At 53.6% G+C, this 14,765-nt stretch overlaps 1 protein-coding gene across 1 annotated transcript; it reads left to right on the forward strand.

Annotated features, from left to right (window-relative positions):
• The first annotated feature begins 10,185 nt into the window (after window positions 1–10,185).
• On the forward strand, window positions 10,186–11,339 carry LOC120662829. The gene has a single exon (XM_039941897.1). The coding sequence runs from the start codon at window positions 10,227–10,229 to the stop codon at window positions 11,337–11,339; it is 1,113 nt and encodes a 370-aa protein (XP_039797831.1). The 5' UTR covers window positions 10,186–10,226.
• The last annotated feature ends 3,426 nt before the right edge of the window (window positions 11,340–14,765 follow it).

The raw sequence follows: 14,765 nt of genomic DNA on the forward strand, positions 1-14,765 counted from the left end.
CACTCGCGAGATATAGGATGGTTAGAAGTCGAGTAATTGCCGGTTACTCGCGAGATATATGGTATGGTCATATTCCAGTACATGAGTTGTGAAATTGTTATGCAATGAATGGAGAATTGAGACCGGACGGGGAATGATGATGTATAGGTATAGCAGCAGGACAGGGTTCCTGGGTGTCTTAGTCCTGTCTGTGTCGGTTAAGGACCGAGCCGTTGTTGGCCCTGCTGATCATGATTGAACTGTACTAACCGCATACCGGGAGTAGGAGGTAGTCGAAACCGGTAAGCCAAGTACTGTCTTGTTTCGAAAGTACAGGAACTCTCATCCAACTCCTGGGGCGAGTCGAGTAGTCGCGGAGAATTGTGATGCATATGTTTACTTTTTGTGGTCTCACGTTGAGCTCGACTGACCATATGTCGTTGGGCTGGTTCCTGTAGTTCGAGGCGGGGAGGGGAATGGTTGGCATGTATAGTCCGACGGGGCAAATACATGCCGTGTTAGTTAGGTCCACCTTGCAAGGTTAAATCAGATCGATTCGCCGTCAGTCGCTCTCGGATATGAGCACCTTGATCACCGAGTCGCAGCGTAGTGCGAGTAGGGATGATAAGTGATTAATATAAGGTTTCTCTATATTGATTTTATACCTGTTGCTCCACCATGTTTGCTATAGATAGTTTATGCTAATGATAGATCATGGTTAGATATATATACAATCTGGGCTAAAATCATGAAAGTAAGGACTTACTTTAGCCGTGGTTTCTGCAAAATAACCACCAGCCAAAAGCCTTGCAAGTCTAGTTATGTGGGCTAAGTTATACCTACTGGTCGGGTAAGCCTTGCTGAGTATTAGAATACTCAGGGTTTGTTGCCACATTTATTATTACAGGACACCCGGACGTCGACTTCTGCCCCTGTTGTGTCAAGTTCATCCGCTGGGGTGCAAAGGGGTGGCAGGTCGAGGAGCGGGACCCTTAGGTTAGGGCGCTGTCGAGCTGTACACTTGTGGGTTGAGTGTGCAACCTTTCTGTTTTGCGTAGACCGGTCTGACCGGTGGAGTTGGCAGCAGGGTGCCGACCGGTTCGACCGGTTGGGTGAACCGGTCCGACTGGTCGGGGAGGATCAGAACTGATGTAAGCTAGAGTAGTTGTAGGATCTTTGTTTTCGACTTCAGTCATGCCTATGTAAGTGTTAATCTTGTAAATTATTTATGTATTTGAACTCGGTTTGTAAAACTAAATGTTTCGTGTCGTGATCACTCTTGTATTTTCAAGTAATGAGTCGTGCTTGTACCATCTGCGCCCACCTTCGCGTGGGACTACCGGTGTTGTTTCGATCGGGCCGTGGGTTGAGAAAGAATCGCCAAATTAAGCCGTTAAGCTAATGCGCCCGATGTGTTCAAATGACGGCCATTACGCTTAATTAGGGATTTTATTTGGCAGTTCTGTCACAGCTGGTATCAGAGCCGAAACACACTGGGGGTGGTACGAGCATGACTAATTTTGAGGTTTTTACGACTTAAAAACGAATTTCAACTTAAGACAAAGGTTATTTAGTAGCGTGGGCGGGGGTTAATGATAATAGCCCTATATAGTTAATGTTTGAGTCGCAGCTAGATTATTGGGATGGAGATGAGAGGTCACCGTAGGACGGTCATGCATTGTGCATCATGTCATTCATTGATTTAAAAAGATTCTTATATTTTGAGGGTGGGGACGAACTGAAACACCACGAGTGTATCCGGAGACTCCGGACATAGGTCCGGATAGTCCGGGTGGGAGTATCCGGATATTCCGGGTGAGAATCCGGATAGTCCGGATTTAGTTGCAAAAAGAATTCCGGCTTTTGATTTAATTTACGCTTTCTGCATTCTTCCAGGGTTGATTGTTTTGTAATAAAATTTTTTTGGGACTGACCCAACCATGACTGAATGCAGAATGGGCGAACCACCGAACCCTCCTGATTTGGCCCAAGCCATTGCGGCCATGCTCACCGGACACGATGAGCAGACGGCACTCCTCCGGGAGATTGTGGCACAGGGCAGGGCAGGGCACAGCGGCACGAACATCATCCCCAGCCCCCAGCTCCTGGATATCCGGAATTCCTGGCTACTCAACCACCGCTCTTCCATAAGGCGGATGAATCACTGGAGGCAGACAGCTGGCTTCGGACTATCGAGTCCAAATTCACCCTGCACCCGTACAATAATGGGGACAAGGCAGGATTTGCCGCTCAGCAGCTTAGGGGCCCAGCACGCACATGGTGGGACAATCATGTGGCAATGTTCCCCGCGGACACCCGGTTCACTCGGGCACAGTTCAAGGAAGCCTTAAGGGCACATCACATTCCAGCGGGGGTGATTAGAAGGAAGCTCACAGAGTTCTTGGCCCTAAAGCAGGGCAATAATAGTGTGCTACAGTATTCTTAGGCCTTCAACACACTGGCACAGTATGCCGGGTACCATGTAGACACTGATGAGAAGTAGGCGTGTTTCCGGCAGGGGCTTAGCAGCAAGCTCCAGGATCGCCTGTCCATGATCAAGTTTGATACCTTTAGTGAGCTAGTCAATGGGGCTATCATTCAGGAGGACGCCCACCTAGCTCACAAGGCAGAAAAAGAAGAGAAAGGCGCCGGCAGCGGGATCTTCTAGCAGTGCCCCTCAAAGGTTCCGTCTGGTGCAGTCGAGCCCTCAGCGAGCCCCCTTTCAGCACCAGCCGCAGCAGCAGTGGGGATACAGGCCCCCTCAGTACACTCAGCCACAGGGGACAGTCAGGCCTCCTGCTCCTCAGCAGAATGAGTAGAAGTTCTGGGTGCAGCAGTCGGGGGTACGCCCCAATTTGTTTCCGTGCTACAACTGCGGGCAGCCAGGTCACTTTGCACGGAATTACCCAATGCCACCCAAGCAGGGCCAGCAGTCCGGTCAGCAGAGTCAGAAGCAGCAAGTGGCTCACTTCAAGCCAGGACAAGTACACTACACCACTCTCGAGGGTATTCCTGAGGGCGCTCCGGTGATGTCGGATATGTTTTCAGTGAATGAATATCCTATTACTATCCTTTTTTATTCTGGAGCGTCTCATACTTTTATTAGCAAGGGGTGTGTTGTTAGACTGGGGTTAAAAATTGAAAGCATGTCCAAGCCATACCATATTCATTCACCTGGGGGAAAATTAATCACCAATCAGTTAGTTAAGCAAGTACCCCTCCAGTTGCAAGGAAAATTTTTTCCTACAGCCCTGATAATGTTACCAACCCAAAGGATAGATATTATATTGGCTATGAACTGGATGGAGGGTCAGGGAGTTACTCTAGACACGACCTCACAATCTGTGCACATCGAATCCTCTAATCACGGTAGTATGACTTTGAATTTGAGGGATCACGTGTCTTTGACTCATACGGTGAACCACGCCGAGAAAAAGAAGCTAGCAGATATACCAGTGGTGCGTGAATATCCGGACGTCTTTCCGGATGATTTGCCTGGACTGCCGCCTGATCGTGACGTGTAGTTTACCATTGAATTGCAACCGGGTACGACACCGATTTCTAGGAGGCCTTACCGGATGCCACCCAATGAGCTGGCGGAGTTAAAGAAACAATTGCAGGAATTGCTTGATAAGGGCTATATTCGTCCTAGCACGTCACCTTGGGGCTGTCCTGCACTCTTTGTGAAAAAGAAAGATGAAAGCCTCAGGTTGTGTGTGGACTATAGACTTCTGAATGCCGTCGCAATCAAGAATAAATATCCCCTTCCCCGGATTGATATTCTGTTTGATCAGCTATTCGGGGCCAAAGTATTTTCCAAGATTGATCTCCGCTCTGGCTATTATCAGATAAAGATTAGAGCTGAGGATATTCCCAAGACGACTTTTTTCATCAGATACGGACTTTTTGAATATCTGGTCATGTCTTTCGGGCTAACGAATGCCCCTACTCATTTCATGTATCTCATGAACTCGGTGTTCATGCCCGAGATGGATAAGTTCGTAGTGATTTTTATTGAGGACATCCTGATATTTTCCAAGAATGAAGAAGAGCATGCAGAGCATCTCCGTATTGTGCTTCAGCGCCTGCGGGAACACAAGTTGTATGCCAAATTTAGTAAATGTGATTTCTGGCTTAAGGAAGTCTAGTTCTTGGGCCACATCATTTCAGATAAGGGAATTTCTGTTGATCCTAGCAAGATTCAGGATGTCCTGAATTGGAAGACTCCAGAGTCTGTTTCGGAGATCCGGAGTTTCCTTGGGTTAGCAGGCTATTATCGCCGGTTTGTACCGGAGTTCTCAAAAATTGCTAGGCCCATGACCGAGTTACTCAAGAAAGGGGTGAGATTTAGTTGGGACGACAAATGCGAGCAGGCCTTCCAGACTTTGAGAAAGCTTCTGACGTCTACCCCTATCCTCGCTCAGCCAGATATTACCCGGCCTTTTGATGTGTACTGTGATGCATCAGGTACGAGTCTTGGCTCCGTATTCATCCCTGTTTGTCTCCGCCGGATATTATTCGGCCATTAATACTTTTTGTAATACATCAGGTACGGGCCTAGGCTGCATCCTTATGCAGGATCAGCGGGTGATTGCTTATGCCTCCAGAGCCCTCAGACGGCACGAAGAGAATTATGCTACACATGATCTGGAGCTGGCAGCAGTCATGCATGCATTAAAGATTTGGCGCCATTATCTTCTGGGCAATCCTATTCACATATACTCAGACCACAAGAGTCTTAAGTATATTTTCACCCAGAGCGAGCTGAATTTGCGCCAGAGACGGTGGTTGGAGCTGATCAAAGACTATGATTTGGAGATTCATTATCACCCGGGCAAGGCTAACATTGTAGCCGATGCCTTAAGTCACAAGGCAAGTTGTAGCTGTGTGTCCACTACAGTCCTGCATGAAACCTTGTGCCAAGAGATGGAGAAGATGAACTTGGCTATTGTGTCTGAGGGAACACTGGCTAATATTACCATCACCCCTACACTTCGTGATCAAATTGTTGCTGCTCAGAAAAATGATGTGGGCATGGATAAGATCAGAAAACGGCTCGGTGGGAATGATCCTCAGGTTCAATGCTTTCATCAAGATAGTGAAGGGGTTCTATGGTTCAAGAATCGGTTAGTGGTACCTAAAGATTTGGGGCTTCGGAAGCAGATTCTAGATGAGGCTCATCTCTCTAGGTATTCCATCCATCCTGGCAGCAACAAAATGTATCAGGACCTCAGACAGCGGTTGTGGTGGACAAGAATGAAGCGGGAAGTCGCCCAATATGTGTCTGAGTGTGACATTTGTAAAAGGGTGAAAGCGAGCCACTTGAGGCCAGCTGGTCTTCTACAGCCCCTGACTATTCCATCGGGAAAATGGGTAGATATTAGTATGAATTTTATTGTTGGACTTCCCAAGACTGCAAAGGGATATGACTCCACTTGGGTTGTAGTGGATCACTTCACGAAATCCGCTCATTTTATTCCAGTCAAAACAGGGTATAAATCCCACCAGTATGCCGAGTTGTACATTGCCCGGATTGTGAGTCTTCATGGTATTCCTAAGACCATTATATCTGATAGGGGCTCACAGTTTATTGCACGCTTTTGGGAACAGTTGCATGCAGCTCTTGGTACTCAACTCATCCGCAGCTCGGCTTATCATCCCCAAACCGACGGACAGACGAAGAGAATAAATCAGATTCTTGAAGATATGCTTCGAGCTTGTGCGCTCACCTACAGCCAGAAATGGGATGATTGTTTACCTTTGGCTGAGTTCGCCTATAACAACAGTTATTAGGAGAGTATCAAAATGGCTCCCTTTGAGGCCTTATATGGGCGAAGATGTAGGACTCCGTTGAACTGGTCGGAAGCTGGGGAGAGGAATTTCTTTGGGCCGGATATAGTTAATGAAGCTCAAGAGCAAGTTCAGCTCATACAGAAAAATTTAAAAGTGGCTCAATCCCGCCAAAAGAGTTATGCGGACAAAAAGCGGCAAGCTATCTCGTTCCAAGTGGGGGATCATGTCTATTTGCGGGTATCTCCAATGAAGGGGGTCCGGCAGTTCAGGGTCAAAGGGAAGCTCGCACCTCGCTATGTTGGGCCTTTTCCCATTCTTGAGCGGTGTGGGCCATTGGCATATCACCTGGAACTCCCTGCACGATTATCCGCAGTGCATAACATATTCCATGTCTCGCAGCTCAGAAAATGCCTTCGTGTTCCCACCAAGATTGTGGATATAGATGAGTTACAATTGGAGCCCGATCTTGTGTATCTCGAGCACCCGGTGAGAATTGTCGATTATAAGACTCGAGTCACTCGAAATCACACTAGCAACTTTTATAAAGTGCAATGGAGTAATCACTCCGAGCGGGAAGCAACTTGGGAGACGGAGGAATTTGTTCGGACTAAATGTCCGGAACTATTACAAACCTATCAAGGTACTCATCAAGTCCTAACTTTCCATTTAGCGCATTTATTAAATCTCGGGACGAGATTTCTTTTAGGGGGAAGGATTGTAACACCCGGATACTCCAGCCATTGGCCCGGATACTCCGGGCATGGAGTTTCTATTTCTCTAATTTAGTCATCTGGGTCCCACAAATATAATAAATACTCTATTTTTTTCTCTCTCACCCTCACCAGCACTCTCTCTCTCTCTCTCACGCCACTCCCTCTCCCTCTCACTCCCTCACCGTGGCCTCCCTCTCCCTCACAAGCTCTCCCTCTCCCCAAATCCCAAAATCCAAATCCCCCACCCCGAATCGATCCCAAGACCAAGGAGACTTCGAATCCGCGTGGAGGGCCATCTTCCCCACGTATTCCTTCCTTGGGTGCCCTCGGTTTCAAGTTCTTCGCGCGGAGAAAAGCTCATCCTATGTATTCAAACTTGTGCCGCCCCTTCTATATTTATAGGAGGTTCTAAGTGATTTCTTTTGGTCAATCAACTCTATATGCATCCCTCAACTAGGATCTAAAAGGGTTTTGATTTTGGTGGGTTGGTTTTGTCAAAATCAAGATTTCAGTTTTTTGGGCGAAAATGCTGTCAAGCCCGGAGACTCCGGGTATAAGCCCGGATACTCCGGGTTTTGGAAAACTCCGGGCGAAACTCCGGGTATAAGCCCGGATACTCCGGGTTTGGGACACTCCGGGGGAAACTCCGAGTATAGGCCCGGAAACTCCGGACTTGGGGGTCCGGATACTCCGGGTATTCATCCGGATACTTCGGATTTTTGGGAAATGTTCTGGGCCTGGGAGTGCAATTTTTGTGTAAATTACTAGTAGTTGCATCTAGTCATTGGCTATTTTAAGATTTGCAACCCGTGCATGCATTCTCATATCATTTGCATACGTGTAGTCGCCGCCGCCGAGGGAGCCGTGTACGAGGTGATCGCCGAGCCACAGGAGCAGCAGGGGCAAGTTCAGCAGGAAGAGCGGCGTGAGCACCCGGCCCAAGGCCCAGCTGAGCCCAGTGTCGAGAAGCAGCCCGAAGGCAAGCCCCGGTGCAACTCCTATTATTTCAAATTATAACACCTATATATGTCTCTACTACTTGTGCATTAGGTTTAGGAATTTTTGGAACCCTAGCTGCATGATCCCTAGGTTTCCTCGAGTTTATAGTAGTATGTATAGGACGATAGAGGTGCTATGCTGAATAGTTCCCGGTAGAAGACGAGTGACCTCTTACCACTCGCGAGATATAGGATGGTTAGAAGTCGAGTAATTGCCGGTTACTCGCGAGATACATGGTATGGTCATATTCCAGTACATGAGTTGTGAAATTGTTATGCAATGAATGGAGAATTGAGACTCGGATCGATTCGCCGTCAGTCGCTCTCGGATATGAGCACCTTGATCACCGAGTCGCAGCGTAGTGCGAGTAGGGATGATAAGTGATTAATATAAGGTTTCTCTATATTGATTTTATACCTGTTGCTCCACCATATTTGCTATAGATAGTTTATGCTAATGATAGATCATGGTTAGATATATATACAATCTGGGCTAAAATCATGAAAGTAAGGACTTACTTTAGCCGTGGTTTCTGCAAAATAACCACCAGCCAAAAGCCTTGCAAGTCTAGTTATGTGGGCTAAGTTATACCTACTGGTCGGGTAAGCCTTGCTGAGTATTAGAATACTCAGGGTTTGTTGCCACATTTATTATTACAGGACACCCGGACGTCGACTTCTGCCCCTGTTGTGTCAAGTTCATCCGCTGGGGTGCAGAGGGGTGGCAGGTCGAGTTGCGGGACCCTTAGGTTAGGGCGCTGTCGAGCTGTACACTTGTGGGTTGAGTGTGCAACCTTTCTGTTTTGCGTAGACCGGTCTGACCGGTCCGTGGGACCGGTCTGACCGGTGGAGTTGGCAGCAGGGTGCCGACCGGTTCGACCGGTTGGGTGAACCAGTCCGACCGGTTCGACCGGTTGTGTGAACCAGTCCGACCGGTCGGGGAGGATCAGAACTGATGTAAGCTAGAGTAGTTGTAGGATCTTTGTTTTCGACTTCAGTCATGCCTATGTAAGTGTTAATCTTGTAAATTATTTATGTATTTGAACTCGGTTTGTAAAACTAAATGTTTCGTGTCGTGATCAGTCTTGTATTTTCAAGTAATGAGTCGTGCTTGTACCATCTGCGCCCACCTTCGCGTGGGACTACCGGTGTTGTTTCGATCGGGCCGTGGGTTGAGAAAGAATCGCCAAATTAAGCCGTTAAGCTAATGCGCCCGATGTGTTCAAATGACGGCCATTATGCTTAATTAGGGATTTAATTTGGCGGTTCTGTCACAGCTGGTATCAGAGCCGAAACACACTGGGGGTGGTATGAGCATGACTAATTTTGAGGGTTTTACGACTTAAAAACGAATTTCAACTTAAGACAAAGGTTATTTAGTAGCGTGGGCATGGGTTAATGATAATAGCCCTATATTGTTAATGTTTTAGTCGCAGCTAGATTATTGGGATGGAGATGAGAGGTCACCGTAGGACGGTCATGCATTGTGCATCATGTCATTCATTGATTTAAAAAGATTCTTATATTTTGAGGGTGGGGACGAACTGAAACACCACGAGTGTATCCGGAGACTCCGGACATAGGTCCGGATAGTCCGGGTGGGAGTATCCGGATATTCCGGGTGAGAATCCGGATAGTTCGGATTTAGTTGCAAAAAGAATTCCGACTTTTGATTTAATTTACGCTTTCTGCATTCTTCCAGGGTTGATTGTTTTGTAATAATTTTTTTTTGGGACTGACCCAACCATGACTGAATGCAGAATGGGCGAACCACCGAACCCTCCTGATTTGGCCCAAGCCATTGCGGCCATGCTCACCGGACACGATGAGCAGACGGCACTCCTCCGGGAGATTGTGGCGCAGGGCAGGGCACAGCGGCACGAACATCATCCCCAGCCCCCAGCTCCTGGATATCCGGAATTTCTGGCTACTCAACCACCGCTCTTCCATAAGGCGGATGAATCACTGGAGGCAGACAGCTGGCTTCGGACTATCGAGTCCAAATTCACCCTGCACCCGTACAATAATGGGGACAAGGCAGGATTTGCCGCTCAGCAGCTTAGGGGCCAGCACGCACATGGTGGGACAATCATGTGGCAATGTTCCCCGCGGACACCCGGTTCACTTGGGCACAGTTGAAGGAAGCCTTCAGGGCACATCACTTGGACATCTTACATTTTCCTTCGTAGTGAACAGTAACATGTGTTTACAAATTAGTTGGTACAAGATTGATTTGATGCTTCTTAAAGCACTCAAATTAATATAAACAAGTTTGGACAATACCCGAAGTTGAGTTTATGGCGTGACGCTGCCGAGAAAACGGGCTTTGGATACTCGGAAGGCTTAAGCTCTTAGCAGGCCAACCTCTCTCGCGGGCCCATAAATAAAACCTTTGCTTCAAAAGGTTTTCAGGCCCATAAATAAAGTAATGCGGAGAATATGCGTGTCCAAGGCCCGCCCGGCCCGAGCTGAGGCGTCTCTTCACCCCCATTTCCGGCCCATGAAGACGAGGTCATGACGCCAGCGCCCAGCGCCACAAATTGAATACTGCGCGCCAACGCGAACAGAGAGAGTGGGCACGAACGCCGCCGCCACTAACGCGCGAGCGTGCCATCCACTACTCCGCTTCTCGGTGTCAAACCCATCACCCGATCGCCATGGGCTTAGTCCTAAAGCTCCGACCCATCAATCACCGCCTCGTTCTCCTTTCGCTTTCGCCACTGCAGCGCGCGCGCGCCCAACCATGGCGAGGGAGTCCATCTACGGAGCCTCGTGGGAAGAGGCCTTCCACTGGCAGCGCCCGGATGAGCTGGAGGTGAGGGACGTGGCCGTCGACCCCTTCTCTCTGCGGCAGTTCTCCCGGCTCAATATCGACAGGCCCCTTCCCATCCCCTCCGTCTCCGTGGACGACCGCAGTGCCCACGTGTCGCCGGCTCGGTTCGACACCGGTGCGAGCGTGCCGGCCACCGCGGCGGCGGCGTCCCCGCGCGCGTCGATCGCCGGGGGGATAAAGGCTCTGGCCACCCCCACCGGGTTAGGCGTCGACGATGCGCGCCCAGCCGCGCACTCCCCGCCCTCCGCGGCGCTGCCGAGGAGCAAGCTGTCCGACAGCTGGGAGACGGAGCTAGCGGACGCTGGTTTCGACGTTGCCCTGCCCTCGTCGTCGGAGCGGAAGGCGAGCGAGCCGCAGCGCTGGGGCAGCGACGTGCCGCTGATCGCTGCCGCGGACGCCGAGGAGTACTCCTTCGGCGGCGCCAAGGCCGGCCGGGGCAAGCAGCAAGCGAAGCACGCCGGGAAAGGGCCGTTCACCTGCTGCATGCACGTCCCGGGGCTCGCCAGGAGGATCAAACCTCCGACATCGACAGCGGCGGCGGCGGTGGCGATGGCTGCGCGCCCTTATTCGTCGAGCGCATTCGGCAACAAGACCGCCGCGGCCGTGGAGGCCGGCTACCCAAGCACGTGCTCGGCGTCGGCGCGACCGAGCAACATGTCGCTGGCCGTGTCGCTGGAGCGGTTCGACTGCCTGTCGACGTCGTCGTCCTCGCGGGGCCTGGGCCTCGACGACGGGGAGGCCGCCTCCTCGTCGTCCTGCTTCGAGCTGCCGCTGGAGCTCATCCTGGGCTGCGACGACGGCGAGGAGTCCGACCTGCCGGTGTGCGCCGCGTTCTTGTTCGACAGCGACGGCGTGCGGAAGAGCGTGCTCAAGAGGAGGCTGGAAGCTGGCGCAGGCATGGAGCCGCGGCGGCCGTCGCTGGGGAAGGTGTCCACCGACTCTCCCGGCACCGGCAGGATCTCGACCCATCACGTCCGGGTCTCCTTGAAGTCGAGGTCTCCAGCGGCATCCACATCGCCGTAGAAGTCCCCGGCGTCGAGGACAAGCATGGAGCTGTGTTGTGCATTAATCGCTGCTCCGCTTAGGACCAAATTCTTTCGTCCTGTGATTCCAAGTTCAGTTTTCTAAACTTTTTGAGTGCTTACTAATCGTGTACATGATTTGCAGAATTTAAGCGAGACCAGAATTTAAGCGTCAGAAGCGGCTCGCGTTCCAATCGCTGCACCTCGCCGTCGGAGTCGAACCGCCGCGCCGTCCCGACATACGGCGTCCACCTCGCGGACGAAGGCTGTCGAGTGTTGACCGCGCCGCCCCCCAGGTGACGCGGAACACGCCGTGAACCATCATGAGCCTCTCGCCGAGGTGCTTGACTGCTTGTGCTCGACTTCCACGCCATTGACGACGCGGATGGATCCCGCCCGCCGAGGTGTCGCAGGCGCGAGACAGCCTTGGCGAGCATGGTCGTCTTCCCGTTCCGGGCGCGACGGGATGCGAACAGGAGCACGAGGCCCGTCCGGTCCGGCGGCAGCTAGGCGGCCTCGAGGACCTCCTGCCTCTGCGCGGTATCACGTGACAGAGGTCACGACGGCATGGTTGCCGCCGATGATGGCGGGCGGCGGGCCACCCAGGGGTGGACGGTATCTCATTTACCGTCCACCCTTGGGTTCATTATAGTCGTTGGATTAGGCTTGACCGGCCGAGATTGACGAGCGCTATCTGTTGGATCACCACCCGACGCAGAACGCCGCCTCGCCACGCGAACAGAGCTCCGCCGAGGGGGTCGTCGGTGCACTCACACCTCCGGCAGTCCCCGGCCACAAAACTTGCGCGCAGTCGACTATACGCCTCACACTCGAGCTCACTGACTCACTTGCCGGCTGAATTAGCTACCACACAACGCGAATTTGGCGAGGCGAGAGGAGGAAGATGATGAACAGTGCCCGCGGACAAGCTTTGCGCACGAACGCACGGCGACGCACGCCGCTCTTCACTTGCTTGCACACTCACGATCACAGGGTTACACCGAGGCTTTATAGCCTGGGCTGACGCGCCCACGACTCACGCGCTACCATATCCGCTCCGCTCGACCCGCTCTGCTTCGCCGCGACGCGCTCCGACGCGCACGACGTGGGCAGAGATACCCGGCCGAGGTGGGCGCTCTAACGGCCTCAACGTCCACCCTCCTGCTCGCTCGGACGAGCCCCGATCGCAGCCACCTGATCGCCACACGATCACGTCCGAACCGCGGCTGCGCACGCAAACGCTCGCCGCCGTTCGCGCACACAACACACACGCGCGCACCGCGCTCTGGAACGCACACACGGCCTCTCGCGCACAACGCGCGCACACACACATCCCAGCCACGCACACACGTGTGCTGGGTTTATTCCTAACAATCTCCCCCTAAACCAAGCGCCCTACGCCGGATCCCAGCGTCGCCGACGCCGGACTTCACAGGAGAGCTGCTTCGGTCGACTCCTCGCCGACATCCACCGTGGCCGCCATGACGACCTCCTTCTTTGGCTTGCGGCAGTCACGCGCGAAGTGGCCACGGACGCCGCAGTTGAAGCATTTTCCAATGCCGGACTTCGCCTTGCGCCGCGCACTCCACTCCTCCTCCGTGAGCAGGAGCCGCCCGCCGTCGACTTGGCCGCCTGACGAGCCTTGTCCGCCGGAGAGCTGAGCGCGCCGCCTTGACCGCTCGTTGAACGCCTTGAGCCGCCCAAGTGCCTCCTCGAACGGCATGACCGCGACATCGCAGAACTGCTCGATGCCCGCGACCGCCGAGTATAGCCGGTCGGGCACCGAGTCGAGCAACTTCTTGACCATGCCCGCATCGTCCAGCGTGGACCCGAGGCTGGCGAACCGCGCGGCCATGGCGCTGATCTTCCCCGCGAACTCGTCCAACGCATCGCCGTCCGCCATGATCAGGGAGTCGAACTCCCCCTTGAGTGTGGCAAGGCGCGCCGTCCGCACGCGATCCGCACCGACGAACCGGGTCTTGAGTGCCTCCCACACTTCTCTCGCCGTCGGCTTGGTCGACACCTGCATCAAAATATCCTCTGGCAGAGCTTGGAGGAGATGGGCCCGCGCCGCCTTGTTCTTGCGCACGTCCACCTCCTCGCCGTCCGCTGGTGCCACCGCCTCCCAGAGCCCCTGCGCATCAAGGATCGCCTCCACCTTGATTGCCCATGCAGTATAGCTCGACGGCGCCAACACCAGATAGCTGACGGAGCCCGACGTCGCGACCCGCTCCACGACGCGCTCCAACACGACGTCACGGGTCCGCACCCTCCTCGGCGGAGAGCGACCGCGACGACGGAGCGGCGACAACGAGCGCTCCGGTGGCAACGACATGGTGCCTGGACCTCGCCGGCTCTGATGCCACTTGTTGGATCACCACCCGACGCAGAACGCCGCCTCGCCACGCGAACAGAGCTCCGCCGAGGGGGTCGTCGGTGCACTCACACCTCCGGCAGTCCCCGGCCACAAAACTTGCGCGCAGTCGACTATACGCCTCACACTCGAGCTCACTGACTCACTTGCCGGTTGAATTAGCTACCACACAACGCGAATTTGGCGAGGCGAGAGGAGGAAGATGATGAACAGTGCCCGCGGACAAGCTTTGCGCACGAACGCACGGCGACGCACGCCGCTCTTCACTTGCTTGCACACTCACGATCACAGGGTTACACCGAGGCTTTATAGCCTGGGCTGACGCGCCCACGACTCACGCGCTACCCTATCCGCTCCGCTCGACCCGCTCTGCTTCGCCGCGACGCGCTCCGACGCGCACGACGTGGGCAGAGATACCCGGCCGAGGTGGGCGCTCTAACGGCCTCCTGCTCGCTCGGACGAGCCCGATCGCAGCCACCTGATCGCCACACGATCACGTCCGAACCGCGGCTGCGCACGCAAACGCTCGCCGCCGTTCGCGCACACAACACACACGCGCGCACCGCGCTCTGGAACGCACACACGGCCTCTCGCGCACAACGCGCGCACACACACATCCCAGCCACGCACACACGTGTGCTGGGTTTATTCCTAACACTATCGCGGAGCAAACCTTTCCTCTGTCGTCCAAGACTCCAAGTCCGCGCGGGCCGCCGACACGAGGCACCGGTTCGGTCCGGTCGCCGCACCGCCGCCCGCACGCCGGCCTCGCCAAAGCTCTCCGCGGCGACCTCAACGCCTCGCGGGTTCCTCCCATGTCCAGCCTCCTGGATGATGTCGCGCAGCTATCGCACGCATGGAACGCGAGCCGCACAGCTGCAGCACATCCCCGGCAGGCAGCCGCCGAGCCTGCTGCAGCGGCCGTATCACACTACCCCAGGCGACCTGGAAGACGTCCGGCGCACCATGGTGAGCCCGTCGACGAGCTAGCTAGTTGGCGGCGAGGGTGAACCGTGAACGCAGCAGAGGCGGGGCGTACGATGGCCTTGGTGG

The sequence above is a fragment of the Panicum virgatum genome, chromosome 2N, assembly GCF_016808335.1.
Source record: "Panicum virgatum strain AP13 chromosome 2N, P.virgatum_v5, whole genome shotgun sequence".
NCBI classification, from domain to species: domain Eukaryota; kingdom Viridiplantae; phylum Streptophyta; class Magnoliopsida; order Poales; family Poaceae; genus Panicum; species Panicum virgatum.

Excerpts from the sequence above, each read along its gene's own strand:
- LOC120662829 (XM_039941897.1), top strand. The coding sequence starts at position 10,227 with ATGGCGAGGGAGTCCATCTACGGAGCCTCGTGGGAAGAGGCCTTCCAC.